General features: G+C 38.2%; 1 protein-coding gene across 2 annotated transcripts in view; it reads left to right on the forward strand.

The window, feature by feature from the left end:
• The window catches only part of OXCT1 (3-oxoacid CoA-transferase 1), a 138,869-nt gene that overhangs the window by 55,089 nt on the left and 57,070 nt on the right, over nucleotides 1-26,710 (forward strand). For both annotated transcript variants that reach the window (XM_057708957.1, XM_057708956.1), the window contains 6 exons: nucleotides 10,879-10,986; nucleotides 12,740-12,854; nucleotides 15,628-15,722; nucleotides 17,494-17,542; nucleotides 23,111-23,183; nucleotides 23,809-23,884. In XM_057708957.1, coding sequence (XP_057564940.1) covers nucleotides 10,879-10,986; nucleotides 12,740-12,854; nucleotides 15,628-15,722; nucleotides 17,494-17,542; nucleotides 23,111-23,183; nucleotides 23,809-23,884 — 516 coding nt within the window. The remainder of the gene's footprint in view (nucleotides 1-10,878; nucleotides 10,987-12,739; nucleotides 12,855-15,627; nucleotides 15,723-17,493; nucleotides 17,543-23,110; nucleotides 23,184-23,808; nucleotides 23,885-26,710) is intronic.

Consider the following 26,710-nt stretch of genomic DNA (forward strand, 5'->3'; position numbering starts at 1 on the left):
CTCAACCACTGAGCCACCAGGGAAGTCCCTTAATTGTCTTTCTCAACTTTTTGAATATGACATTGAGTTTCAGGGATGAGCTGTGTACGCTCAGAAGACATTTCAGATTCGAGACCTTGATCCGCTTTATTCACTATAGGTTACAGTCATTGCTATGAATGATAGCTTGAGAGTTAGGACTGGTTTCCTAGTGATGACTAGAGGTTGACATTCAATTTGTTGGAAAAAACTGAAAACTGAAGCCGAATCCGGCCTCTGTACCCAACACCAAATTAATTTTCAGAGACAGAGTTTTGGGTTTATTGTTTTGCCAGGCAAAGGGGGCCACCGTGGGCTAATGCCCTCAAAACTGTGTGTCCCCAGCTGGAGGGAGTAGTGAGAGGTTTTATAGTAATGGTTCAAAGAGGGCGTGATTAGCCCGTGGACATTCTTCTGATTGATTGGTGGTGAGGTAAAGTGGGAGTCAGCATCCTCAGTCTCTGGTTTCAACTGGTCTGGGTCTGCATGCTTGCGGGTAGCACACCATTAATTCTCCCACCTGGTGGGGGTTTTAGTATCTGTAAAACAGCTCACAGATATTGTTGTGTATATCCCATGATGGGGAACCGTTATGATGCCCCAGGGCTGCACTATTGTCTCCCTTGACGGTTCCTCCCTTGTCTCCACATCCCCTCCCTTCCCTAATCATCAGCTGTTTGAACCTGCTTCTTGGAATTCTGGGAAGGTCCTGGAATGAATGAAACCTATTTCCTATAATCAAGAAAGACCCTTGTGCCCAGGAGCCCCACAGTGTTCTGCTCTGTATCAAAACAAGGGATGCCAGCCGTAAAACTGATTGTGTGTTTCTGCCAGTTGTCCTAAGGGAAGAGTCATTTGATCTTAATGCTTAAATCACAGCTGAGAATGTGAGGAATATGTTTGAAAGTCTTTAGGACTTCAAGGTCTAGTTTTAGAAATTGAACTACAAAGAGAAGAAAGAAGGTATTTTGTTTTGAAGTTTATTTATTTTTGCATCTTATGACTACTTTATTACACTAACTCAGAGAAAAACACGGCATTTTAATTTTCTTAAATAAATAGGAGTCAACTTTGCTTACCACTTCCTAAAAATGAAAACATATTGAGAACATTTAGAAGATTAAATGAAAAATAAAGGTCTTATTCAAAACGGCACATGCTGAACTATTTTAAATTTAGGAATTGAGTCATTCGCAAACGGAATTCGAGTCACAATCCCTGTTGGGTTAAGCAGCTATTACCTGTGTTCTGGAAATGTTAGAGTTTAACCCAATTCTCCTTTGCAGTTTCTGCGTTAAATAACTATTTTCTTGCATTATAAAAGGCTCCTAGGATGATTAACGGCCCCGAATGGAAAGAAACAGCCTTCAAAAGTAACCTTTTAAAGTTTTAGTGGACATTACTAATAGGCAGTTTTTCTGTGGCTGCAAAACCCAACACAAACTTTTTTTCTCTCCTTGTTTCTCGATAAGTCTCTTCACTGAAAAATGTTCCTAGTTAATTCTGTTAATTATATCGTCTTGCTGTTTTTCTTGGAGTATGTGATAATGGTGTAATTTTTTTCTTACTATTATAGATAAGGCTGGTGCTTTGAATGAACCTGTTGGAAGTATTTTAATTCCTTTGGGTAGATGTACTCATTTTAATTACTTCTTTGGATTTGCTACAGGCCTAATAAGATTTCCTTTTAGAAAAAGACAGGACAAATAAAATTGGATACTGCCTGCATGTTATTAAATCACATACTTAGTGAAAGTTGGCATTTTTTGGTTAAATAAAAAGTGTGAAGGCAGAATGCCATCATGGACTAGACTGTTTGGATGTCGTATTAGAGTAGTGGAAATGAAAATAATACTTATCATAAACTGCTTTTGAATTTGTTTAAAAAACAATTTTTCCATTCTACATAAACTATTGGGATATTCCATGAAGTAATATTTTTTTATCAATATGTCCTATTAATTTTGCTGCTAGTCAGAGTTTTAATAAATTGAGTTACTTCAGGTAAAGCTTTTCTTCTAATGAGTTCAAACTGCTTCATCCATTTTCCTTCTCATCCCATGTTTTTAAATGAGACGTGGGAAGGAAGAACTGGTTTTGTTTTGTAATGAGGAACATTAGGTGGAAGGCGATTACTATCAACTCTGAGGTTGGACAAGTGGAGAAAGAGTCTTTTGTTGTTTTCTGGGTATCTGTCACATAATAGTATTTCTGCTGGTGGTTAGGTAAATCCTTTTATTTCCTAGAAAAAAATTAACTAGGCCAGGTATTATTTTACAATATTGACTTTGATCCCTGCTTAATTTCATTCCTTTAATTGGCTCATTTTATTTTCCTAACAAGTAGAGGCCATTTTCTGTCATCATTGTATCAGCTATTCTTTCTGGCCTTGTGTCATTCTCCAGTTTGATCAATGTACTGTTTAATTTTTATACTTTTTGTTCCAGAGATGATGTAAAGTAGCTTACAAGGCGCAGAAAATATACAAGATACATCAGTTAAAAGAAAAACAATGGTGGGGCTTTAAAATGGAGCTAGGACTGGATGAAAAAATTATACTATAATGGCAAACACAAGATGTCAAATAAAAATTAAAGTACTCATTTATATAGTTGATAATACATATAATTTTTAAATTTAATTTTATATTAAGGTGTAGTTGATTTACAATGTCGTGTTAGTTTCAGGTGTACAGCAAAGTGATTCAGCTGTACATATACATATATCCATTCTTTTTCAGATTCTTTTCCCATGTAGATTATTACAGAGTACTGAGTAGAGTTCCCTGTGCTAAACAGTAGGTCCTTGTTGATTATCTGTTTTTATATGTAGTAGTGCGTGTATGTTTATCCCAAACTCCTGAGTTAATCCCAAACTCCTCATTTACCCCCCCCATAGTACATATAATTTAAAGGAAACTAATGATTAAGTGAAGTACAACTATTCTTGCTATTAAAACTAGACAGAAGTCTATCTTAGGTACCCTGTTTTAATTGTAAAAAAGAACTCTATAACTGTGGTATAAAGATAAAGGTTTTCTCCAAGAGCATAGTATTCTTGGGGCATTAAAAGAGTGGTTGGGCTCCTTAATTATTGTTTTTTTACCCAAACTTTTGCTGAATACTTGGAGGTCATGAGCCTGAGATTGTCTTCTCTGACACAGATGGGAATATGTCTGTTCAGAATTGCCTGTTGCACCCAGATGCTTGCCCCTTAACCATAACGAGCCCAGGATGTGTTTCCTGCCTTCACTGATGGCCTTGATAAAGCCATTGAACAGGATAGGACCAAAGACATCAAAGTACTAGAACAGGGGTTCTTTTCTAATCTGGGGTCTCATTGATGTTGGAGGGTAGAAATTGGGGGGTGGATATGGGCAAATCCCCTGTAATCTTAAGAGGGATTTTATGAATCTGGAAATATTTTTGTGTGTGAACAGATGTTGTAGCTTTCATCAGATTCTTAAAAAAGTACTTGTTTCCCTTGAAGTTAAAAAGTACAGCATTGGAGACCTCTAAGACTTTGTCAACCCATCCAGTACTTTTGTGGTTCTTCTGTTACTACCTATCTGTACATCAGAACAGGCTCCCTGTTTTCTTCATTGTTGTATCTAGTAGGTGCTTAATTCATATTTGTTGAATTAAAGTGAAAGAAACCATGTCACATTTTCCCAGTATGTCTTTAAAACTATAGCATAAGGGGAGTTGGTCAGATGCTTTGTGAAATCACATGCTTTTCTCCTGATCTACCAATGTGCTAGCTGGATCTGCAAATTAATGAAGTTTATTTGGCAGGGCTTGGTGTGGGGAAAAACTTGTACTGATGTCTAACAGTATTCTTTTATCTGTTTATGACCTTATAGACCATTTGTTCAATAATCCTTTTTTTTTTTTTGGCTGCACCACACAGCATAATGTAGGATCTTAGTTCCCCAAGCAGGGATTGAAACCACACCCCCTGCACAGTGGAAACTGGGAGTCTTAACCACTGGACCACCAGGGGTGACCCAATAATCCACTTTAGAACACTGCTGTGAATCAAGCCCCAGTTCGAAAGGAGTTTATTTGTGTATTTGTCTCCATCTATTGACATCTATACCACTTTTTACTTGACTGTAATTCTGTGACCGTATTTTCACGCTCTTTAAGAATCTTGGGGTATAATTTTTGTGGGTCTACAGCCTGGAATTAGTTTGGAGAATCCAGGTATCCCTTCTTGGAATTCAGTGCCTCCTTAGCCATATTATTTCTGCCCTTTTCTTCTCCCTGATGGTGAAGTCAGGAATAAAATGGAATTGAGCTGCTCTGCTTTATTCTGTCCTCTGTCTCTAGCAGTCATTACGACCAAGTCTGAACTTCCCTTCAGTAACAACAACAAAATCACCCCAGAAACCACTCTTTCATCATCTTTAGTATTTGAACAGGACTCATCTCATTACAGTTTTGTACGTTTTGACCTAACAGTTAAAGTTTCACATGACCTCCATTTGTTCTAGATCATGTGTGCCTCTCTTCTGTATGTTTCTTTTTTTTTATAAATTGAAGTATAGTTAATTTAGTGTTGTGCTAATTTCTGCTGTACAGCAAAGTGACTCAGTTATACACATTTATACATTCTTTTTTTTTTAAAGATTTTATTTTATTATTTATTTATTTGTTTTTGGCTGTATTGGGTCTTTGTTGCTGTGCACAGGCTTTCTCTAGTTGCAGAGAATGGGGGCTACTCTTTGTTGCAGTGTGTGGGCTTCTCATTGCCGTAGCTTCTCTTGTTGCAGAGCACGGGCTCTAGGCACGTGGGCTTCAGTAGTTGCAGCACATGGGCTCAATGGTTGTGGCTCACAGGCTCTAAAGCGCAGGCTCAATAGTTGTGGTGCACGGGCCTAGTTGCTCCACGGCATGTGGGATCTTCCCAGACCAGGACTCAAACGCATGTCCCCTGCATTGGCAGGCAGATTCTTAACCACTGTACCACCAGGGAAGCCCCTACATTTTTTTCGTGTGTTCTTTTCTATTATGGTTTATCCCAGGAGATTGGATATAGTTCCGTGTGCTATCCAGTAAGACCTTGTTGTAATAGTTTGCATCTAAATGTGATAGTTTGCATCTGTTGTACTAACCCCAAACTCCCAGTGCATCCCTCTTCCCTCTCCTGCTCCCTTGGCAACCGCAAGTCTGTTCTCTATGTCTGTGCATCTGTTTCTGTTTTGTAGATAGCCCTTTTAAAATATGAGGAAATACATGGCTATCCATGGTATTATATTCTTCCCTTATATACCATTCTCGCATCATCAAGATGATCCATTTCATACTGTCAGAATGGAGGTTTTCAAGCCTCACAATCCTCATAAGCCTGTCCATCATTTAGGGTTTATAAACCACTTGATCCTGATCCTTACTTTTTTCTCTCAACTTTTTGAAATCTGCTTTCCTTCAAAGACCAGGATACATTTCTGTGTATGCCCAGGGTTCAGTCCCTGGTCTATTACAAATTCCAATTTTACATTGTCACTTTCTCTTAGGGTTTTCATCATTTCTACTTTACCAAGAAGTTTATCCTTATTGGTTAGATGTCCAGAATCATGGTTTCTCTCACTGTTTCATTCTGAAAAATAGAACTTATCAGAAGGCGGTATAGAATTTATCAGCAGAACATGATGAACAGAAGATGTTCAAACAATTGGTGTGTCCCGTGATATCACCATCTTATATCACTGTCTTGTTTCCGAGCCAGTTTTGTCATTTCTGTTAAAAATATGCTATCTCCATCTTTAGTTTGGTCAGCACTCTGCTTATGTGGCCATTAGTGTGATACTCTTTCTCCTTTTAAACTCACTTTAAATATCTTTCACCACATCTCATCGCTAGGTCAGTGGCTTCCCAGGCCTGTGCATATTGTCTTGACATAGCTTGTTCTTTTGTCAGCTTATTTTCACCCAACATCGGAGAATGTCCATTGGCATGAGATCCAATCTACCAGGTTTCAATGACTATCCAATTGTATTTACAACGTTGGTAAGCTTGCAAATTCATTAACCGCCACTCATCTTTTCAGTCTTTGTGCCTTTCTATAGAGACATCTAAGACCCTATGTGTTTGTTCCAGGCCTTTTTATTTTTATAAATTTATTTATTTATTTTATAAATTTATTTATTTATTTATTGGCTGTGTTGGGTCTTTGTTGCTGCGCACAAGCTTTCTCTAGTTGCGGCGAGCAGGGGCTACTCTTCATTGTGGTGCCCGCTCCTCATCGAGGTCGCTTTTCTTGTTGCAGAGCACGGGCTCTAGGCACACGGGCTTCAGTAGTTGTGGCATACGGGCTTAATGGTTGTGTCTCGCCGGCTCTAGAGCACAGGCTCAATAGCTGTGGTGCACGAGCTTAGTTGCTCCGTGGCACGTGGGATCTTCCTGGAGCAGGGATCGAACCCGTGTCCCCTGAATTGGCAGGCGGATTCTTGACCAGGGCGCCACCAGGGAAGTCCCAGGCCTTTTTAGCTTTCATGCCACTTTCTCCTATATTTTTGTAGTAGTCAAATTACCTGTTAGCATGAAGCTTAAGAAGATAAGCACCTTTTGCTCCTTTGGATTTTTTTCCTCATTTGGACTTTTTGGGAAGGATGCCTTGCATGCTGACCCCCCTTTTGCTCCACATTTTCTCTTCCGCATTTTCCTGTGTTAAATTAGTATCCAGAACACCCCTGCATCTAGCTTGTAACTTTTCCTGTTATTGCTCATTGCTTCCCTCCACCGTTTTTCTAGTCTTCCAAGGTTTTTTTTGCTAATTTGGGATTACCTAGTGTTAAGCTTCTAGCCATTACTGTGTGTTGTTGCCTGCTTTTTTAATCTCTTGACAAAAGAAGAATATTCATCCTAAGCCTTTTTGAAGATTAAAATGACTCAGGAAAAAAAAAAGTGTGATTCCTCCCTTTCCTCGCACCACAGGCCTCACTTTGTATCACACAGAAAGGTTTGCAGGTGTGCAGCTATTTCCACTAATAACCTTCAGGGTTGGGCCCATTTTTGTGGCTATAACCGATTGAGGTTGTCACTACAATAAAATAAAAAATAAGAAGGTTATTGCCTTGCTGCTACTCTGTTACCTTACCTGAGATATAAATAATATTTGCCAAGTAAAAACAAACCCCCCCCCAGGAGGAATTCTTTTCCTTCTCTGAGATTTAGAATAAAACTTTTCAGAATTATAAAGTAGGAAGGGTGCAGGGCAGAGAAAGCAACCTTTTAAAACAAAGTTCAAGTCAATAATAATTAACATTTCCTAGCCTCTATTTTCCTGCTAATAACTGAAGACAAGTACTAATTAGAGAAGCCTCAAGTGTCTGGATTTCTGGAGGTACCAGATGGTGCTGCATAAGAACTATGCATCGTGCCAGGAAGAAGCCTGGGTTGCTCTTAGCTGTCACCTCTCCTCCATCTTGATCTTGTCTGAGGACACTTAAGCATGCCCACTGCTTTGCACTGAGGCTTTTTTGTTGTTCTTTATTCTCTGTCCTACCCACTTCTGATTTCAGGAGATGCATTTCTGCCATGCTTAGTGAGTGCTCTTGTGAGCTTTATTTTTACTTCTTCCGTAATGAACTCATTCTATTCACCTTTTTCTTTTCAGATTTCCTTTGACGCTTATGTTATTGCCTGATCTCACCAGATCACCCTGCCCCCCTCCCCCCACATTGGTTCTTTCTCAAGGTCACACAGAACCAGCATAGAAGCCTTCAGTTCCTTCAGTAGCTAGCATTAAGATAGTTCTGCCTCTTCAGTGTTTTTTTTTTTTTGTAAACTCTTTTCACAGATTATCCGAAAACATATGTTTTCTTCTTTTGGTTTGTACTTCAAATATTTTCTTCCTTTGCGATTAACTCTGCTAACCAACTCTGAAAAAGCTTTGAGTTTTGTATAGAAATTTTCAATACTGTTGAATGTTGATATTGTTTTGACAAATGCTGCCCATGCATGTTCAACAATATGAAAATCATTCGTATTAGGACGACAAAGCCTGGAACTGATTACATTTAACCAGATTCTTACTTTTCATCAGAGCTGTTTTACCAGGACACATTCTTTCACTCCACTAGTTGTGAAAGTCATGATGTAATTGCCCTTGGTAAAGAAACTTGGTCTTAATTTGGTGTTTTTTGTCAAAACTTTTCTTTGGTGGAACCAGAAGAAAATCGCGATTGGTTACCTTCAATTAGGAAGCTGATACAATAATTCAGGCAAGCTGTAGGAGGGCCTGAACTTTGGGAACAGTATTAGGTATTGAGAAGAATTTGCATTATCTTCAAAAACGTAAATAAAAAGGTTTCCTTAATTTATTTCATAATGTTGTAAATGCTGTTAGAGTTTAGAAACCACAGTTTTCCTTAAGTCTCCATTTTCTTTTTAACATGTCCTTTGGGTACATGGCTAACTAAGCAGTTTATCACATCCTCCACTTAAGTATTTCCTAGTTTTGGAAACTATCTACTTAATGTCTATTGCAGCTTTAAAAAAAAAATTGTAGGTTTTTCACCTCTTGATTATAAAAGTAAAATTAAACAAAAATAGCTTGTACTGTCACCCAAGGATAAAAATTATTAACATTTCAGTGTTAATTTCCTTTGTTTTTTCCTCTCAGCTTTTTGTAGATATAGGAATAATTGTTTGAGCCAAAGAGCATATCTGTAAATATTTATATAAAATCTTGCATTTTTATGAAGCATTATATTATGAGATGTTGTTAAATATTTTGAGAGCTTACTATTGATTTATCATGTGGCTGTACCATATATATTTTACTGTTATTCTATTTTTGATCCTTTAGGTTGTTTCCAACTCATTATTTTAACAAATGCTGTGGCCCATATTTTCACGAGTAGTAATTCTTCACATATATTCTCAGGATAAAGGCTTCATATATATCCTTAGAAAAATATATTCTCAGGATAAATTTTTAAAGTCAAGAACTTCTTTGAAGGCTTGAATTGAATAAGTGTAAAGATGCAAATGAACCCTAATGGCTGAAATTTCCAACTAGTTGAAGAGGTAGAAATAGTGCTTAGCTGCTCTGCATTTCCTATGTCTGCTTCCTGTTTACGTGGTCACCACCTTGGTTGCAATGGGCTAGAAAAGCATCAATACGCAGGAGGCCTAGTAACCTGATGAATATGTAAAAAAGTGAGGGCCATGCTCTTGATATATCAGAGAATAGAGAAGTTTGGAGGAGAAGATATAGTCCAGTGATGTGGAGTCCCCTTGCCTCCTCCTGAATATAGATGAATACAGATATACATCTCTACCCACTGTTTCAGCTTGGATACCCACATATTTATTGACTCTTCCTTGGAGTTTTGGCTTGACTTTTTTTAAAATTTATTTATTTATTTATTTATTTGTTTGTTTAATTGGCTGTGTTGAGTCTTTTTTGCTGTGTGCGGGCTTTCTTTTAGTTGTGGTGAGTGGGGGCTACTCTTCGTTGTGGTGTGCGGGCTCCTCATTGCCGTAGCTTCTCTTGTTGCAGAGCACGGGCTCTAGGCATGTGGGCTTCAGTAGTTGCAGCACATGGACTCAATGGTTGTGGCTCATAGGCTCTAAAGCGCAGGCTCAATAGTTGTGGCTCACGGGCTTAGTTGCTCCTTGGCATGTGGGATCTTCCTGGAGCAGGGATTGAACCCGTGTCCCCTGCATTGGCAGGTGGATTCTTAACCACTGCACTGCCTAGGAAGCCCTTGGCTTGACTTTTGTTAAGATCCTTCTGTTTATCAGAGAAGATAGCTTTTATCCACCATGTCCTATTCTTTTTCAGTTATTTAGGAGTACTGCACAATAATGTAGAATGCAGAAAGGGGGACTCTTAACCTCAAAAACTTCTAGAGAGTTCAGTTACTAGTTTATGAGATAGTATAATACAACTCTCTATGTACAAGTCAGTTCATTTGCAGATAGTTCTTTGCTTTGGATAAGACATCTATTAAGCAGAGCACTCTCAGTCTTCAAGATATTTTTATTGGCACCAGAAAGATAACGTTTTGATCTCAACAATGTTGACGTTAGTTTTTCTTGATCCTTGTTATTCTGAGGGTTTTTTTTTTTTTTTATGTTGATGCAAGAAAAATGATTTCTTTGTCCTCTTTAAAAATGAATTCTAAAATAGCAGACTAACTTGGGGCATTCGGTGTTGCTATAAAATGCTGTTTTGCTCTGTGAATAACTTTAATTCTAATTTTTAGAATTTCTAATTTTTAGTTAATATTTCCTTTTTCAAATTTCCATATTGAAATTAATGGTCAATCTTAAAGTAAAATTATTTCAGCAATTGCAATTCTGTCACGATCCTAGGAAACTAATAACAGGAATAATTAAAAATGGTTACAAATAGCATTTGTATCTATATATAAAAAGCAATTGACCAAGCAGATGTTGTTACAGATTTTTGTCTTTGATATGATAAATTTCCCATTAATTTTGAAAATCTGGGTTTAAGGGATGTGCTTTCACATTTTGCATAGTTGAGCTGCAATTTGTGAAAGTTCAAGCAGCTGTGCTGACAAACCATTTGACAAGTTTTTAACTGAGACTGTTTTAAGCAAAGTTTTAGAGCTTTGTTCTGTGTTTTACGTTCAGATGCTTGTGTTTGAATTTCTTCTGTTTTTGTGAGTCTGGAAGTTTGTGTGTGTGTGTGTGTGTGTATTTATTCTCTCTCTCTCTGATATGTATGTGTATTTGTGTGTGTGTATATATATTGATACATATTTAGATTGTATATCCAGCCTAAGTTGGAGGTAGAGATGCATATACTTCATCTTTTTTAATAAAAAATATTCAGTTTAAACTCTCACTATGTAATTAAATTTTTTTTCTCTTTGTCTAGGTTGAAGAAATTGTGGATATTGGATCATTTGCCCCAGAAGACATTCATATTCCTAAGATTTATGTACATCGCCTTATAAAGGGAGAAAAATATGAGAAAAGAATTGAGGTAATTGACTTAGCTTGTTTGTCAGTATTTATGGATCTGACCATCAGAGAGATGTGTCCCTGGGGCCATTCTAAATGATATGGAATTGGAGCTGAACAGGAAATCTTGCTTTGAATCTTAATAGGAGCTTGTCATGTGTCCATCTTGAGGGGACATGATCACCTATGTAATTGTCCAGCTCAGCAGTTCCTTGTGTTTACAACATGTATGTCACCAACTTATATGATTCTCTAGGCTGTATCTTCTAGGCTTTTGTAACTGTCTTAATTTATGATGCATAGTTTTGGCTGCCTGTCCTACAGGATAGAGAAGGATAATGAGGTCTTTAGTGGCTTTACCCCTGCTGGACTCTTAGTATATGAGTGTGCAGAACTGTCTGTCTATCTTGAAATCTTTGCACATTGTAGAATCCAGAAAGAACATCATTTCCCATGAATGTTGGGCTCTGGGCAGCTGGTGGGTATGAGATCGTGGCCAGGAGTGAGTACCAGGAGCATTAGAGGAATTCTAAGGCTACTGAGAGCATGAAGATCAGCTGGACCAGACTGATACCAAGATTCAGAAGTGTCTAGAGATTAGCAACAGAATAGATATTCAGTAAGAGATACCGTGGATTCAGAGATACCCTCCCCCATGGACATCCAACATAAAGACATTCTGCAATCTAAAGATAATGTCAGGGGCCAGGGATCAAAAACGGGACATTTGCAAACAGGAACCAGAGTCTTTTTTTTTTTTTTTTTTTTTTTTTTTTATTATTTTATTTTATTTTTTTTGGGGGTACACCAGGTTCAATCAACTGTTTTTATACACATATCCCCATATTCCCTCCCTTCCTTGACGCCCCCCCCTCGATTCCCCCCCACCCTCCCTGCCCCAGTCCTCTAAGGCATCTTCCATCCTCGAGTTGGACTCCCTTTGTTATACAACAACTTCCCACTGACTATTTTACAGTTGGTAGTATATATATGTCTGTACTACTCTCCCGCTTCTTCGGAACCAGAGTCTTTGTCAAGGAGATTTAGTAACAGAAATAGTTTTCTGGCTGGTTTCTGGATATTTCTCTGATTCCTGTGATTCAATTATAGCAGAAGCAGTCTAGACTCTGCAGGTGGAAATAGGCAATTGGCGGCAGCAATCCCTGGTAAACACATTCTCACATCACAGCCCTGCAAAAATAGAGTCCCGAGGTCTTTTCCTTTCTTTTTGTTCTGGCTCCATCCCAGAGCACCTGAGAATACAGTTGCAGGAGTCTTAAGAATAACAGTAATAGCACTCAGTGTGACAGTAACAGAGAAATTATTTGCTTCAAAGAGACAGAACAAGTATATCTTCCTCTTCAAACATCTGACCTCTTTCACTTACTATTTATTTATTTATTTATTTATTTATTTTACTTATTTGGCTGTGTTGGGTCTTAGTTGTGGCATGTGGAATCTTTTAGTTGCTACATGTGGAATCTAGTTCCCTGACCAGGGATTGAACCCAGGCCCCCTGCATTGGGAGCTCGGAGTCTTAGCCACTGGACCACCAGGGAAGACCTTTCACTTACTTTGTAAAGAATTATTGCTGTCATCAAATGTTATCCATAGTATTCCTTTTTCAAAAAATTCTCTACATTGTATTTCAGATTCACCTTATAGTAGTAATGCTAGAGAATTAAATTTTTTTCTAGTACAATTTTATATTTCAATAGTGATAAAATACAAGGTATAGCTCAACCATGAATGATTTATTTCTGCTTATTTTAAAGCGTTTATCAATCCGGAAAGAGGAAACTATAAAAACCACATCTGGTAAACCTGGAGATAACGTAAGGGAACGTATCATCAAGCGGGCAGCTCTTGAATTTGAGGATGGCATGTATGGTATCCTTTATTCCTTCTGGGGCTGGACGAAGGCACAGTCTGCACTTTTCACATCAGGTTGCTAGGCCTCCTGCATAGCGATTCTTTTCTGGTCCATTGTAACTTCTAAAGCAATTGATCAGTTTTTATAAAACGAGGCGTATAACCTAAAGATAACAAGATAAATGAAACTGGAATTATAATCCTTTTGCCTTCTTGAAATGATATGGTGACTGAAAATTTGCTTAGCTGTTCTCTAATATATAATGAATTTCAGTACAATTTGGCATTTGGCTAAAGGTAATTGGGAAAAGAGATTACCCAAGATGAGGGTTTCAGATCTCAGAAGTACTAGTTATAACCAGTGCTATTTACTTTCTCTCTGTTCTGACATTTACATACTCATTGAAACATAAGATCCAACTTCTTAACAACCTCTCATTTCCCCTGACAGAGATTCCGAGAGTGTACCCTTTTGTGTCTGATGTTTTCTAGGGGTATTCAATAAATGATTCAAATTCTGCTTTAGAAATTGAATACTTTGTCAAAAAATAGGTAGGTAGAGATAATTTAGTGCAATTCATGTTTGGATTTTGAATGCTTAAATAACAGTGAGTCTGTTCGCCATTTTACTGATTTTCAAGACATCAGCTGTTGAACTATATAATACAAATAATATATATAAATTCAAGTAGTGTATGATAACATAAATATTTGTTGAATGGTGAATACAGTAAAGCCATACTTGAAGTCCTGGAACAGGAGGTAGTAGAAACATGACATGTGTCTGTCTTCTCTGAGCTTCTCCTAGTCCATAAGAATCTTCTTTCAGACAGATATTGACTGGGAGAACTCTCTTTTTTTACTTTCTTTCTTCCTCCACCACTTTATCTTTCAGTTTATACATTGGGTTATGGTGGGAATTCACATAGGGGAAGAGAGTATAATAGTGCCTCCTCTTCCAGCTCCAGTATCAGCAAGATACAGAGTCCACCAAGTTGGCTGAGCAGGTGAAAGCTAGTCTCTGGGTTCTCTTCTTACCTCCAGTCCGTTGGTTTACCGTTGGTATTTTAACACTGACTATGTGATAACACTGATTTTTAGATATAATGGCTTCTAGGTACCCTTTATTCACAGTCACTGTATTGCCTATGAAAAATATTTGCAAGTCAGTTCATATAAATGGTCTTTCCATAGCACCTACTCTTTTTCAACCCAAATTACATAGACTTTTTCTCCCTGGCATTTGACTCACGAAAAAATATTAAAGGACTGAGAATATTATAGCATATGATGAAAGAGTTGAGGTATAAAACTTGTAATTTGGGTTGCCCTTACCTGAAAATATCTGCTTGTAATGGAATTAACACCTCAGTGTGTTCTGTGCATCACCATGAGAGATGAAGTACAAATAACTCTACACTAGATTGTGATTCAGTAAGAGGTGAACCCAGGATCCATCATTATAGCTTCATAGACTTACTGTATTCAGAAGAGGTGACCTGGCACATTAAGTTGTCCTGCTGGTCTTTGCAGTCTCTAGTATGGCAGCATATACAAAGTTTACCTTTTCTGGACTTGATTCACAAAGCACTCACTGTTATTAGAATCTCATCAGAGTGTCATCATTCTTTGCACTAATTTTGACAAGGTCTGTGGTGTGCAGTGGTAGTGGATAGCAGTTCCATATAGCATCAGTTTTTTTTGTTGTTGTTGTTGTTTTTCAGCTGCGCTGTGCTGCTTGTGGGACCTTAGTTCCCCCACCGGGGATCAAACCCGGGTCCATGGCAGTGAAAAATGCTAAGTCCTAACCACTGGACCATCAGAGAGTTCCCACAGACAGTGTCAGTATTTCTGATCTGGTCAGTCTGCTTGTGTTGAGAGGCAAGACCGAATCCGCACCACTGCATAAAAGACGGGACTTTTGATCATCTAACGAAGAAGATTTAATACCCTCAGTTAGCTCTTTTTTTAAAAAAAATTTTATTGAAGTATAGTTGATTTACAATGTTCTGTTTATTTTCTGCTGTACAGCAAAGTGACTCAGTTATACGTACATAGATTCTTTTTCAGATTCTTTTCCATTATGGTTTATCGCAGGATATTAAATATAGTTCCCTGTGCTATACAGTAGGACCTTGTTGTTTACCCATTCTATATATAATAGTTTGCATCTGCTAATCCCAATCAGTTAGCTCTTTGATGCTGTAGCACAGTTTCTTTTTATATGGTCTCAAATGCAGTCACTGAAACTTAAACATCCCCGCTGTCCTATTTATGTCTGAGAGAAGATTCAGTTACCAATGGATATCACAGTGACCCAAAGGAATCTATAAAATTTAGGCAGACATTTTGGTGTTATCAGAAAACTTTTTTCAAATTCAAAAATGTTAGTCCTTTTTAGCATATTTTAATCATCTTTATTTTCAGTTGTAGTTTTGAATAGTGAAAAATGTTTTTAAACAAAGGTCAGGCCATGTTAGTTACGTCAGTCATCAGTCATAATACAGTCCAAATTGGCTAGCTAAGTCTTAAAATAAAAATGACCTTTTGGGTAGTTTTCTGAAGCCAATACTTTGATATCTTTGTGGGGAAAGCTGTGATTAATTAAGAGATTTTCTTTTTGAAAAAATTACAAAATAATACCTAGACGGTGGTGGGAGAATCTATTCAGTGAATACATTCAGAGTAAGTGCCTTTAAAGAAGAGTTCTGTTCAGCTTTATTCATGTAGAAGATTTATAACCTAATCACTCTACCTTTTATATGCTAGACCTTAACACCTTTTTTTCCAGCCAATTTGGGCATAGGAATCCCGCTTCTGGCCAGCAACTTTATTAGTCCCAATATGACTGTCCACCTGCAAAGTGAAAATGGAGTCCTGGGCTTGGTAAGATACAAATTAAAGTTTTATTTATTCAGTCTTGATGGAGAATGAGGTATTTTATGTAGTGAACTCTTCTTATAACTGAGAGTTGTTAGCTTAAATTTCCCAATCTTATTTTTCTTTCTTTTTATCCTCATGATAAAATAATTTAACTTTTCCTGTAAAATGGTGGTGCTTGTGAGCACATCGTGTCCTATTTTATGGAGTAGGTGGTAGTTTCCTGACTCTGTGAGCTTTTCGACTGCTCCTCCTTTGTCACTGAATCAGCTTCCATCTCCTGGATTGCATCTGTTTCAGAGACCTCACACCATCCTGTTTAGGTAGCTGCTTTTAATCTTTGTGTGATTGAACAAGATAATGAAGGTCATTCGCAATTCTACATTAAATAAAAATCAGTAAGACGCAGCATGAGAAACTGAAGGTAATATTTCTACTTTAGGACAGGATGTTTTTTGACAGTTGATTAATTCAAAAAGTTCTCCTCATGTAATACTCATTTTGAGGCCGTGTTGTTCAAAAGGGTAGAATTTTCCCTTCCTCAAGATTAACCTTCCAGATGGGCTCGATATTTTCATAGGATTTGGCCATTCTTTTTATTCAATATTATAATAAAATTAAGTACTTCAGCTTCCTGGGTACTGTTTTTTATTTATTATTAATTATGGGAGCGATTACTTGTTGTCTGACCATTTATAACATTCCTAATCTTTTATTGTTTCTCAGTAGCTCTTACCTGTTACTGCAGTACGAATTGTAATATAGAAAGTGCATATCCAGTATTTAAAATATAAATCAGGGTCATGAGCGTGCAGTTGATACTGATTGAGGCAATAATTGTGACCACTTTCAAAAACAGAAAAATGATGTGAGTCTGCATAGAAGCACATTCATATTGCAGTCAAAGACTCACAGTTTTAAGGTACCTTAGAGATCATCTAGAGCGACCAATTCCCTCATTTTGAAGACAAGGGAAATAAGTCAGTACGAATTACCCATGGTCACTGTTTAAAGAAAAATGTACACAGGCCTAAAACATTAGTTGCCATTTCAAGTTATTTAAAGAATACATTTTTGGTTCCTGTTTTTGAAAGTATGTTAAAATGTCACAGCCAGTATTTCCTCATTCTTGCCTCTCATTTAAACCTTTTATTTTCCCTTTTTTCATTTCCTCCCTTTTTGTTTAATATATCTTATGAAACTATTCACTCCAAGTAATTAGAGATGGTTTATAAAAATACTCAGAGAATTAAAAACCAAAAATTTAGTGAGAATTACCAGGCAAAGGGAAAATAAAGGTATCAAAACTTAGGTGGGATGACAGATAAGGTTAGAACTCCAAATCCGAGCCTGTAGGTGCTGCTTGCCAAAAAGCCGACACTGCCTGTGCAGACCCTTCTAGCCAAATACGGCAGCCGTTCAGTTTGTATTCATTGACATACTACCAGGAAGATTTCTGAATAACATCAGCTGCATGGTAGGTACTAAATAATTATTTTTTTACTGACCTATATTTCCAAAAGCTTAACATTTCTTTCAGACTTGGTAGTTTTTAGAAAATATTTTTCACTTACCCAATCACAGTTTTTAGCGTAGAAAAGACTAATCAGTGTGAGAAACAGAGCCATGAAAATATTGGGATTATTTTGAAAGGGTTCACCTCAAGTCTTGATGATCATTTCCTAGGGTTTTAAGTGAAGTTATTTATATTACAGTTTTAGTGTATGACTGAGTGAGAAACTTCTTTTCCTAATGGAACATGTGCTTTCTTTGACAGGGTCCTTACCCATTACAAAATGAAGTTGATGCAGATCTAATCAATGCAGGTAAACCCACTCAAAAACATGTTTTTCCAGCGTTTTCCTATGCTATGAATTTAGTTCTCTGCCAAGTAGTAGCAAGGAGTTGGGCCTGATTCTTTGTCTTTTTCTGGAGAGTGTGCTGCTGTATTTTGCCTGGAGGAGGCGAGAGAAGCCTTCCTAATGCCCTCTTGGTCTGGCTTGCCTGTCGGAGGTCTCCCCTATCAGGGCAGAGTAAGATAAGGAGAAATTGCAGGAGGGGCCACCTACAGTGCTAGGAGCTTTGGTGGGTCAGTCAGTCAGCGTCCTGAGAGCACTCTCAGGTGGGGTAATGAGGAGAATTAAAGGAAGGGACAGTTGACAAGGGTGTAGACAAGATTAAAGGAAACAAGAAAGGATGTTGAAGCACCACAGGGAGTTCTTACCTCTCCTAGGCCTTAAGGGGCAGCTGTGGGAGAGGGCCACCTAACAGGAACCAGGGTGTTTGTAGAGGAACACAGCCATCTTGCAGAACCCTGGGTGAGGGTGAGGGTGCAGGTCTCCTCTGCCTGGTCTCCTGCTTGTGCCTCCCATTGGCCAATCCCAGGTTGAAACTGGTCTGCCTTCTCATAATGAGAAGGTGGGGACTAGATCTGTAGTGGCCAAAACCCAGATCTGGTGCTCTGGGGGTGGGGAGGGGTTTGTTGTGGTTGATACCCACTGTCCTCTACTTGACATCAAAGTCAGGAGAGCATCCTTCAAAGGTTCAAGGGTGCTTCGGGATGTGCTCTGCCACTCATTGCAGCCCAGTGCTGTAACTAATAAATACAGAGTTTCTTTGAATCGGGGACTCTAGCCTGTCTTCTCCTTTATTCCTGCACTCACATGCTTTGCCTTTTATTATTAGCCTTTTATTTGACTGGGACATAGGGTCACATGTAGCAGCAGCCTAGAGGAGGAGGAAGACCAGGTCAGACCTTCTGACCGTCATCACTGCCCATGCTCAAGGCAGCACTGCCACAGAGCTGCGGCTAAAGATTACCCTTAGAGTGGGGCTGCCCATAAGAAGCTAATTTTTATATTCTGGCAGGATTGTCTTTACTCTTCTTCTACTCCTATTCACTCTACCCCCGCAAAAGTATTATTCTTACTTCATGTTCAAAAATAGTATGTGTAAATTTCAGAAGAGAAGCAATAGGAGCTGAACATAAAGGCCAGCTGCCAAGTCGAGTTGATGTTTGATACCTAGGATTTTTGAACGTAAAACAGCTTCTGGTTGAATAGTTGAATTAGTTAACACGACTCAACTCTGAAAGGCCCACTGTGGTAAAGCAATGACATTTAACCAAGGCTGTAATTTAATTGTACTGTACCCTTTAGCAATAGCTCATTGATCTGTGAAAATATTTGCTGCTTGGTTTAATTAATTTATGATGTTAGCGAGTTATTTGCAAAATGAATAACTCCATTTTCCACATTTCAGGCTTGAGCTCATAAAACCCACTTTCTTTGGAAAAGCGGTTAATCTTTTCAATGACATCATTGGACAGTAGGCGTTTCTGATTCCACTGAACTTAAAAGTAGCTCAGTCCTAATGAAGCCACCAGTTTTAGATTTCAACTTCTGAGATGCCACGTATAATTTTAAACTACTTTGTAAAACAAGAATTCACTGCTTTTGGGAAGCCAGGTTGCAAATCAGTTTAATAGTATCCTGTCTCTTCCATCCAAGTCCTCTTTGGGATTTATGATGCTTTGGCCTTTGGAGCTAAGTTAGGGAGGAAATACTTTGAACTTGAGAACCCAGAATATAATTTTGTAGTTTCCTCAGCTCCACAAATTTGGAAATTACCAGGAAGATCAGCCCATTGTTTGTTTAATTTGAAAGGATTTCTATAGAAATCCCTTGGAACAGAGTTATATTTCTGAGCATAATCAGTGTATTAAAATTTTGAAATAATAATATAACTGTTTCTAAGGATCCCTTTTTCTAAATAATAATCTCATATGCTTATATAACAGTGAATGACCACTTATATAGCACTACATAGTTTACAGCATACTTTTTTCATATATATTATATCATTTGAGCCTCAAGTGAAAACTTGTACAGATGGAGAAACTCAAGCCCAGAAAAGTGAAGTGATTTGCTGAAGATCACATTGTTAGGGACTAGACTCAAACATGGTCTCCTGCTCTTGGACCCTGGCCTTTTTCTCTGCACATTGAGCTATATCCACTGATAACCTGAGTTTTAAGAGGTGCATAAGACAGTGCTTAGAACATTCCCAGGGTCCCAGGAAGATTTGCAGTATCCCAGTGCAATTGTGAAATTTCTGAGAAATCTCATGTTAGCTTTCATATTAATGTTCATTTTGCATTCTTTCCTATTAATATTATTTTCTTATTTTAATATCAAAATAATGTTTTAAATGACTTCCTTTTGATTAAAACTACTTAAAAAGAAGCACCATGTTAATCTCATGGCTTTTGAATATCCCTGGTTCCTGCCATGTGCCTCTAGAGCAGTGGTTTTCAGTGGGAAAGAGGGGTGATCTCTCTCCCCTGGGGACATTTGACAATGCCTGGAGACATTTTTGATTGCCACTGTTATTGTCATTTAGTGGGTAGAGGCCAGAGATGCTGTTAAATATCCTACAGTAGCCAGAATAGTTATCCAGCCCCCAGCATCAATAGTGTCTGCTCTAGAGGTCTGTGTGCCACATCTGAAGAATCACAGGCCTGATTCAAGATCTATCTAATGGTTGCGACTGACCTTTCCAAATTTATCTTTCACTACACCCAACAAGGTCTTCTGAGTCCACGCATACTGAGTCCACGCATACTGGACTCACACTGCCGAACTGCTGGATCTTTACCGACCATGACTCGTGCTTTCCTTCCTCCATGCCTTTGCTTTTCCTCTGCCCTTCGCTTCTTTGTTATATTCTGTCCCTTCCTTTTTCATCCCCATCTCTTTATCGATAATGCCCTATTGAAATGAATTATACCTGTCCTTCAAGTCCCAGTTTATTTGTCCTCTCCAAATCCCTCTGCGGCTCAGAAGTGCCCCTCCTTCAAACCCACAACACATCTAGTGTCTTACAAGCATACCACATTTTGCCTTGTAATTATTTGTGTGTGTTCATCTCTCTTGCTGGGTATTGTGTTCCTTTTGCTTAGGGCAGTGGTTCTCAAAGTGTGGTCCTCGGAGCCACAGCGTTAGCATCCCCATCACTGGGGACCCATTAGAGATGGAAATTCTTAGGCTCTGGGAGTTGAGCTCAGCAGTCTGCATTTGTGTAAGACCTCCGTGCGATTCTGATGCGTGTTAACTGAGAGCTGTTCGTTTAGGGCATCTGCATTTTGTGTGTAACATTGTTCAAGGCACAGAGTAGACGTTTACTTGATATTGAGTGAATGATGTGTTACATCATGAGTCGAAGGACGCAATAACTATGAAATTGAATAACGCTATTGCCTGAATATCATTAGAGGATATAGACAGATGCAGAGCAAAGTTGGAGGAGACAGAAATCAACTAGGAAAAGCCAAATAAGAAAGCCCCTCTTCTTTAAGGTGTTGATTATAGCATTGATTGTAATTATTTCTTGACTAAATTTGGACACTGTATTTGAAAAGCATGGATTCAACTTTAGGATGTCTTTTTTTGTTTGGATTTTAGATGTTAAAAATGATGAAAACTAACTTTGCTTCCAAAGAACGTGTTTATGAGATACCAAAATGTGTTAGCAGGGGCTTGACAATAACTTTGTTTCAGAAGAGTTATTTTCTGGGCTCTTTAATAAAGCCATTCTTCATAAACCACATGGGGAGAGCTGAAGCTCTCTGCCTTGATCTCAAAGTTTCCTATAGAGTGGTAAATAATGCCTTCTATGTACTACCAGCTGATAGAGATGGTCCTTTGGTAGTCATCGTGATTTATCACATAGAGAACAAAGAATTAAGATTTTTTTTGTTTCTCTGCACGTTCAGCCTCTAAGTTCTGCCTTGCGTGTCCACCTCGCAGGATTGGCTTAGAACTGTACTTGCTGGACATGGAAGTTGTGTTCGGAGAAGGTTTACTTGTATTGCTGTTGTCCTGAAACCTGGAGTTCACAGGCTGGTGTGTAACCCCATCATAAAAGCGAATGGCTTGCCCCTGTAGCATTTATCCCTAAAGGGGTGATGGCATTATCTTTTTCACAAGTAGATTTGGAGTGAGGAATAATAACAACGACCATAATAAAAGCTAAAGTTTACAAAGTCCTTTCTCTATGCCAGGTACTAGAGTAAGGACTTTGCATGCATTATTTCATTTAATTCTCCAAATCTTATGTGCTAACAGCCAGGCCCTACTAACCACACCAGAAAATAGTTTCCAGAGCTTTTCAGCTTTATCTTCCTTTAAAAGATGTGAAAATGTTTCCTTTGTTGAGAATCAAACTTTTTTTTTGGTAGTAAATAATTCAGCATGATATAAATAGTCTTACTCTTGCTTTATACTTGAGCTCATGGAGAGGGATATCGATGTAGTTAGCTCTCAGGGAAGACTTGAGAAGTTGAGGGTACAGCTGCTGTTGCACAGCTGGGAATGATCAGATCACTCTGGTCCTGTTGCGTCCAAGAGCTTTTCTCTATTCCAATCTTGGAATCAGTTTGTTTCGTCTTCTTTTTGTCTATCCTGTTACACTGGGGCAATGGTATGAGGTGTCATAGAAGCTTCTTCTAGGCACCTAAAGCTCCTGAACAGACAAAGACAGATCACAAGAAAAAAGCAGCTCAAGTTTGAGTCCAGTGATATTATTGGTTGTGTGGGGACTAGATGAGCTTGAAGAACTTTTCCAGTTCTGGACCTTTATTCTGAGATGTAAGTTTTGGGAGAGGTCCTTCCAAGAGGACCTTCTTTGGTTTTAATAGAAACACAGCAGCAAGAGAGGAAAGATGAAGGGGGTGGCGGAGGGGGAGATTGAAAGAAGAGATTCAGGCCCAATGATGTTAAGGAATTAGGTGGAACCTCCCTTTCTAGATTATTCACTGATTTTTAAGAAATATCTGAGGAGCATCTCCTGTGTCACTCCCTTCAAGTTGTATTTCTGCTTGTTTATTCCACAGTATCTTTGCACCAGTGACTTATAGTAGCATGGGTTTTGAGAGGTGCATCCCAGGAACCCCTTTCCTCCTCACTCCTGTTAGCATTTAACAGGGGCTTGTGAAGGGACTGGGTCTGGTGGGAGGCAGGGATGGTTATATAATAATAGGCAATAGAGGGGTGCATTGTCTGTAGAGAATTTCAAAACAATAAAATTAAAAGTTGATCTGTTTTTTATTACCACCATGCAAGGGCAAATCTGAACAATGTTAGTGACAAAATGCTCCTCTTCGCAGTCAGACAGTTCCCACTGTGTCCCCACACCCCTGTTGTTGCTGCATTTGGGTTAAGGAACCCTTAGTTCTGTACGAAACAGAGAAGGTACAGACCTCTGTCTCTACTGTGATTTCCACTCACCGAAATCTAACAGCCTTTTCTTTCCTCTTTTTTTTCCCGTGTGTGTGTCTGTGTCTGTCTGTCTGTGTCTGTCTCTCTGTGTGTGTGTGTGTGCGTGCGTGTGTGTAGGCAAGGAAACAGTTACTGTTCTTCCAGGAGCCTCTTATTTCTCCAGTGATGAATCATTTGCGATGATTAGAGGGTATGTAATAACGGAGCCCCTCATGTTTCACACGGTGTGGAATGAGCTGAGTCATCTCCTGAGTCTGTTAGCAAGACTCTGAAACATAACCACCTCTCCCAGCCAGAAAATGATCATGGGCTTGTTTGGCTGCACCAAGATGTGAAATTATTCACATTGAATGTTGGCAATTGGAACATGCAGCTCGCTATTATTAAAGGAACCCTCAAAAAGGAATATGTGTATATATCTGTGTGCCAGCTAAACCGAAGTAAACATTTTTAAGGCTCTTTCTGAGGATCCTAAAATTTTCTGTGAACTGTGTTTTCATTTTCTAGCTAGTGTTTGCCTTCAAATCGAGCCACGTTCTCCCTCACTGAAGCAAAAAAACTCACTGTGTACACCTGTTTTTAATTTGTTTTTGGAGACAATATAGGCTATAATTTTTTAAAAAAGAACTCTTAATGGTTATGTCTCTGCATTAGCTTGAGCCAGTCTATTTGGAAATCAGGTGTTGGATGGAGGAGAGCAAATGTGTTTTTTTTGGGGGGGGTTAGAATTATTTATTTTAATTGCTGGCAATTTCAAGCAAAAGGGACATAAAGCTTGTGAAGTTTGCTTTATATTTCTTCTTCATCTTTGTCAGGGGACACGTCAATCTGACAATGCTGGGAGCCATGCAGGTTTCCAGGTACGGTGACCTGGCTAACTGGATGATACCTGTAAGTAGACAAGTTTTCTTCTGAATTATGCCTGGGTCAGAATATTTTTGAAGTATTAAGAAAAATCTTGTCAAATCGTTCTGAGTACAAATATAATTGTTATGAAAATAAATATTTCAATGTGTCTTTCTTGTTTCAATCAAATTCTAATAAAGCAAATACCGAAAATATTTAGCTTTGCCAGCTTACTGTGTAGTTGAGACTAAAAATAGGTAAGATCAGGGTCAAAGCATAATTTTCCATGGAGGAACAGAAAACTGAGGAAGGTAAAAAGTAACGAGTTAATTATACTCTGATAAAAAAGTAAGAAATGCAAATCTTTATTATAACTAAGTTTTTATAACTACAAAGAATAATTAACAAGTTCATTAATTTTATGTTAATTCTATTATTTTCTTATTCACAGTGATTAAAATCCTCTCTTGATTAGTTATGTGGCCCCATGAATAATCAATCACATTGTCTTCTATTATGGAATACAAAACCTGTGAGGTTTAAACATGCTTGTGAAATGCAAACAGTTTTCATTTACTAATGACTTAGATCAGGGAAGAAATCTCTTGGAATTAGCTTTGGAAAAAGGACTGTAATCAGTTGATTTATGAGTGTGATTCTTTATACTCCTGATTGGTGCTTCCTGATAAGCACATGGAAACAACAATGAATGCATGTCCATGATTAAGAGCTCATTTTGGCTAGTAGCTCAGGTTACTCTTAGTGTGTGTGTGTAAGGATTTCTGTTTCTCTGAAGGATCAGCTAAAAGGAGTTTAAGTAACCGAGGCTGGTGTTCTATGATGAGCGTTTTTTTTTTTTGAAATTTCTTAAGTTTTTTCTCATTTTTTGAGGAAGGCGGATTAATATAGTTGATGAAAATGTTAGAGATTGGACATTTGGGCTGTTTTTGGTTTTTTGCTATTATAAATAATACTGCCATGAATATTCACATACAGCTCTTTGTGTGAACATGTTTTCAATTCTGTTGCGTATATATGTGTGTGATCTCCCAAAACTTTATTTTAAAGTTTCAGTTGTTATTATATATAGCCCTGGTTCTCAAATGTGGTTGCATATTGGAAGCACTTGGGAATTTAAAAAAATGGTGATAACCTCGATGCCCCCCTTAGAGATTCCAATTTAATGCCCAGCCAGGGAACTGGGCATTTTAAAATCAATCCTAGGTGATTACAATATGTAACCAAGTTTGAGAACCAAGTTTGAGTGTATTAAAGGGTGATCATCAATCATTTTTAAAATGTAAGGGGAAAATATCATTGACCCATTAATAGTAAGAACTCTCAGCAGATTATGGATTATATTATTATTTTAGTTTAAAAATGTTTGTCATTCTAAGTCAGCCATAGCTATAAGAGTTGGCAGCTTTTGGAGGCTTCAGAGAAATTGGAGTGGGTCTCCTGAGCATTGTACAGTAAACCAGATTGATACTTTATAGAAATGTTTATTTGTGTAGAAAATGAGAATGTATTTCTCTTTTCAAATTTTAGAAAAAAGCTATAGGAAGTAGTAGAAGGAGCATAGAAAAGGAAGCCGTGGGTTTTAGCCCTGACTGTACCAGTAATCAGAGTATAACCTTGAACATGATTGATGTGAGCTCTTTGGCTTAAAGCATCCTCATCTATAAAATGAGGATTTGAGACTAGATAATTTCAGGGGTCCTCTCTGGCCTTTCACAGATTAGCAGTTAAGAGTAAAGGCCCTGTAGTGAGACAGACCTAGGTTGAAATCCAATTTTTGTCACTTATTAGCAGTGTAACTTGAAGCAGTTGCCTATTTTTCCTCATCTGTAAAATGGGAATGATATAATAGTACCTACTTTATAGGACTATATAAAGGAATAAATGATATAATGCATATGAAGTATATATCAGAGAGCTTGACACACAGTATATGCTGGATAAACGGGTTGTTATCATTTGATAAGTTAAGGAGAAGTTGGAGATGCCTGGCAGAGAAGGGGCTAGGATTGGTTACTATGAACAGAAACGACTGAGTTTTAAATAGAGTCTATTTCTCTGGACTATTAGTGAATTTTGAAATCAAATTTCACAGTGGTTCTAGGTATGGAGCGGAAACATGTCCAATACATTTTTGCTTTCAGGGAACTTGGCATCTTTAATAAGTTAGTGTATGATTTTTTTTGTTTGTTTTTTATAAATTTACTTATTTATTTATTTAGTTGTTGGCTGTGTTGGGTCTTCATTGCTGTGGGAGGGCTTTCTCTAGTTCCGAGGATCAGGGGCTACTCTTCGTTGTGGTGCTCAGGCTTCTCACTGCGGTGGCTTCTGTTGTTGCTGAGCACGGGCTCTAGACATGTGGGCTTCAATATTTGTGGCACATGGGCTCAGTAGTTGTGGCTCATGGGCTTAGTTGCTCCAAGGCATGTGGGATCTTCCTGGGTCAGGGATCGAACCTGTGTCCCCTGCATTGGCAGGCGGATTCTTAACCACCGCGCCACCAGGGAAGTCCTGATTTGTTTTTATTATGGTTTAGCACACAGTGAGGCTTAAAGCTCTCACAGTGAGAGTATGCATTATGTAGTTGTCATTTGTAGGAGAGATTTTCCAATATGTATCACAATTTTACATATCGTATGGAGATTCCTGTGAATGATTAAAACATCAGTGTTTATTGCTTAAAAATTTTCTTAATACGTTTTGGAGCTCTTGAGTTTCCAAAGCACTGGATCGAGTGGGGCAGCAATAGGGAACTCTGGAGTTCTGAAGGGACATGGAGAAAAATTAAGCATAAAGTGTTCTTGTGTCTGGTTCCACTCTTGGTCATGGAAGTTGATAGTGTCATTCTGAATG

The sequence above is a fragment of the Hippopotamus amphibius genome, chromosome 15, assembly GCF_030028045.1.
Source record: "Hippopotamus amphibius kiboko isolate mHipAmp2 chromosome 15, mHipAmp2.hap2, whole genome shotgun sequence".
Taxonomy (NCBI): Eukaryota; Metazoa; Chordata; class Mammalia; order Artiodactyla; family Hippopotamidae; genus Hippopotamus; species Hippopotamus amphibius.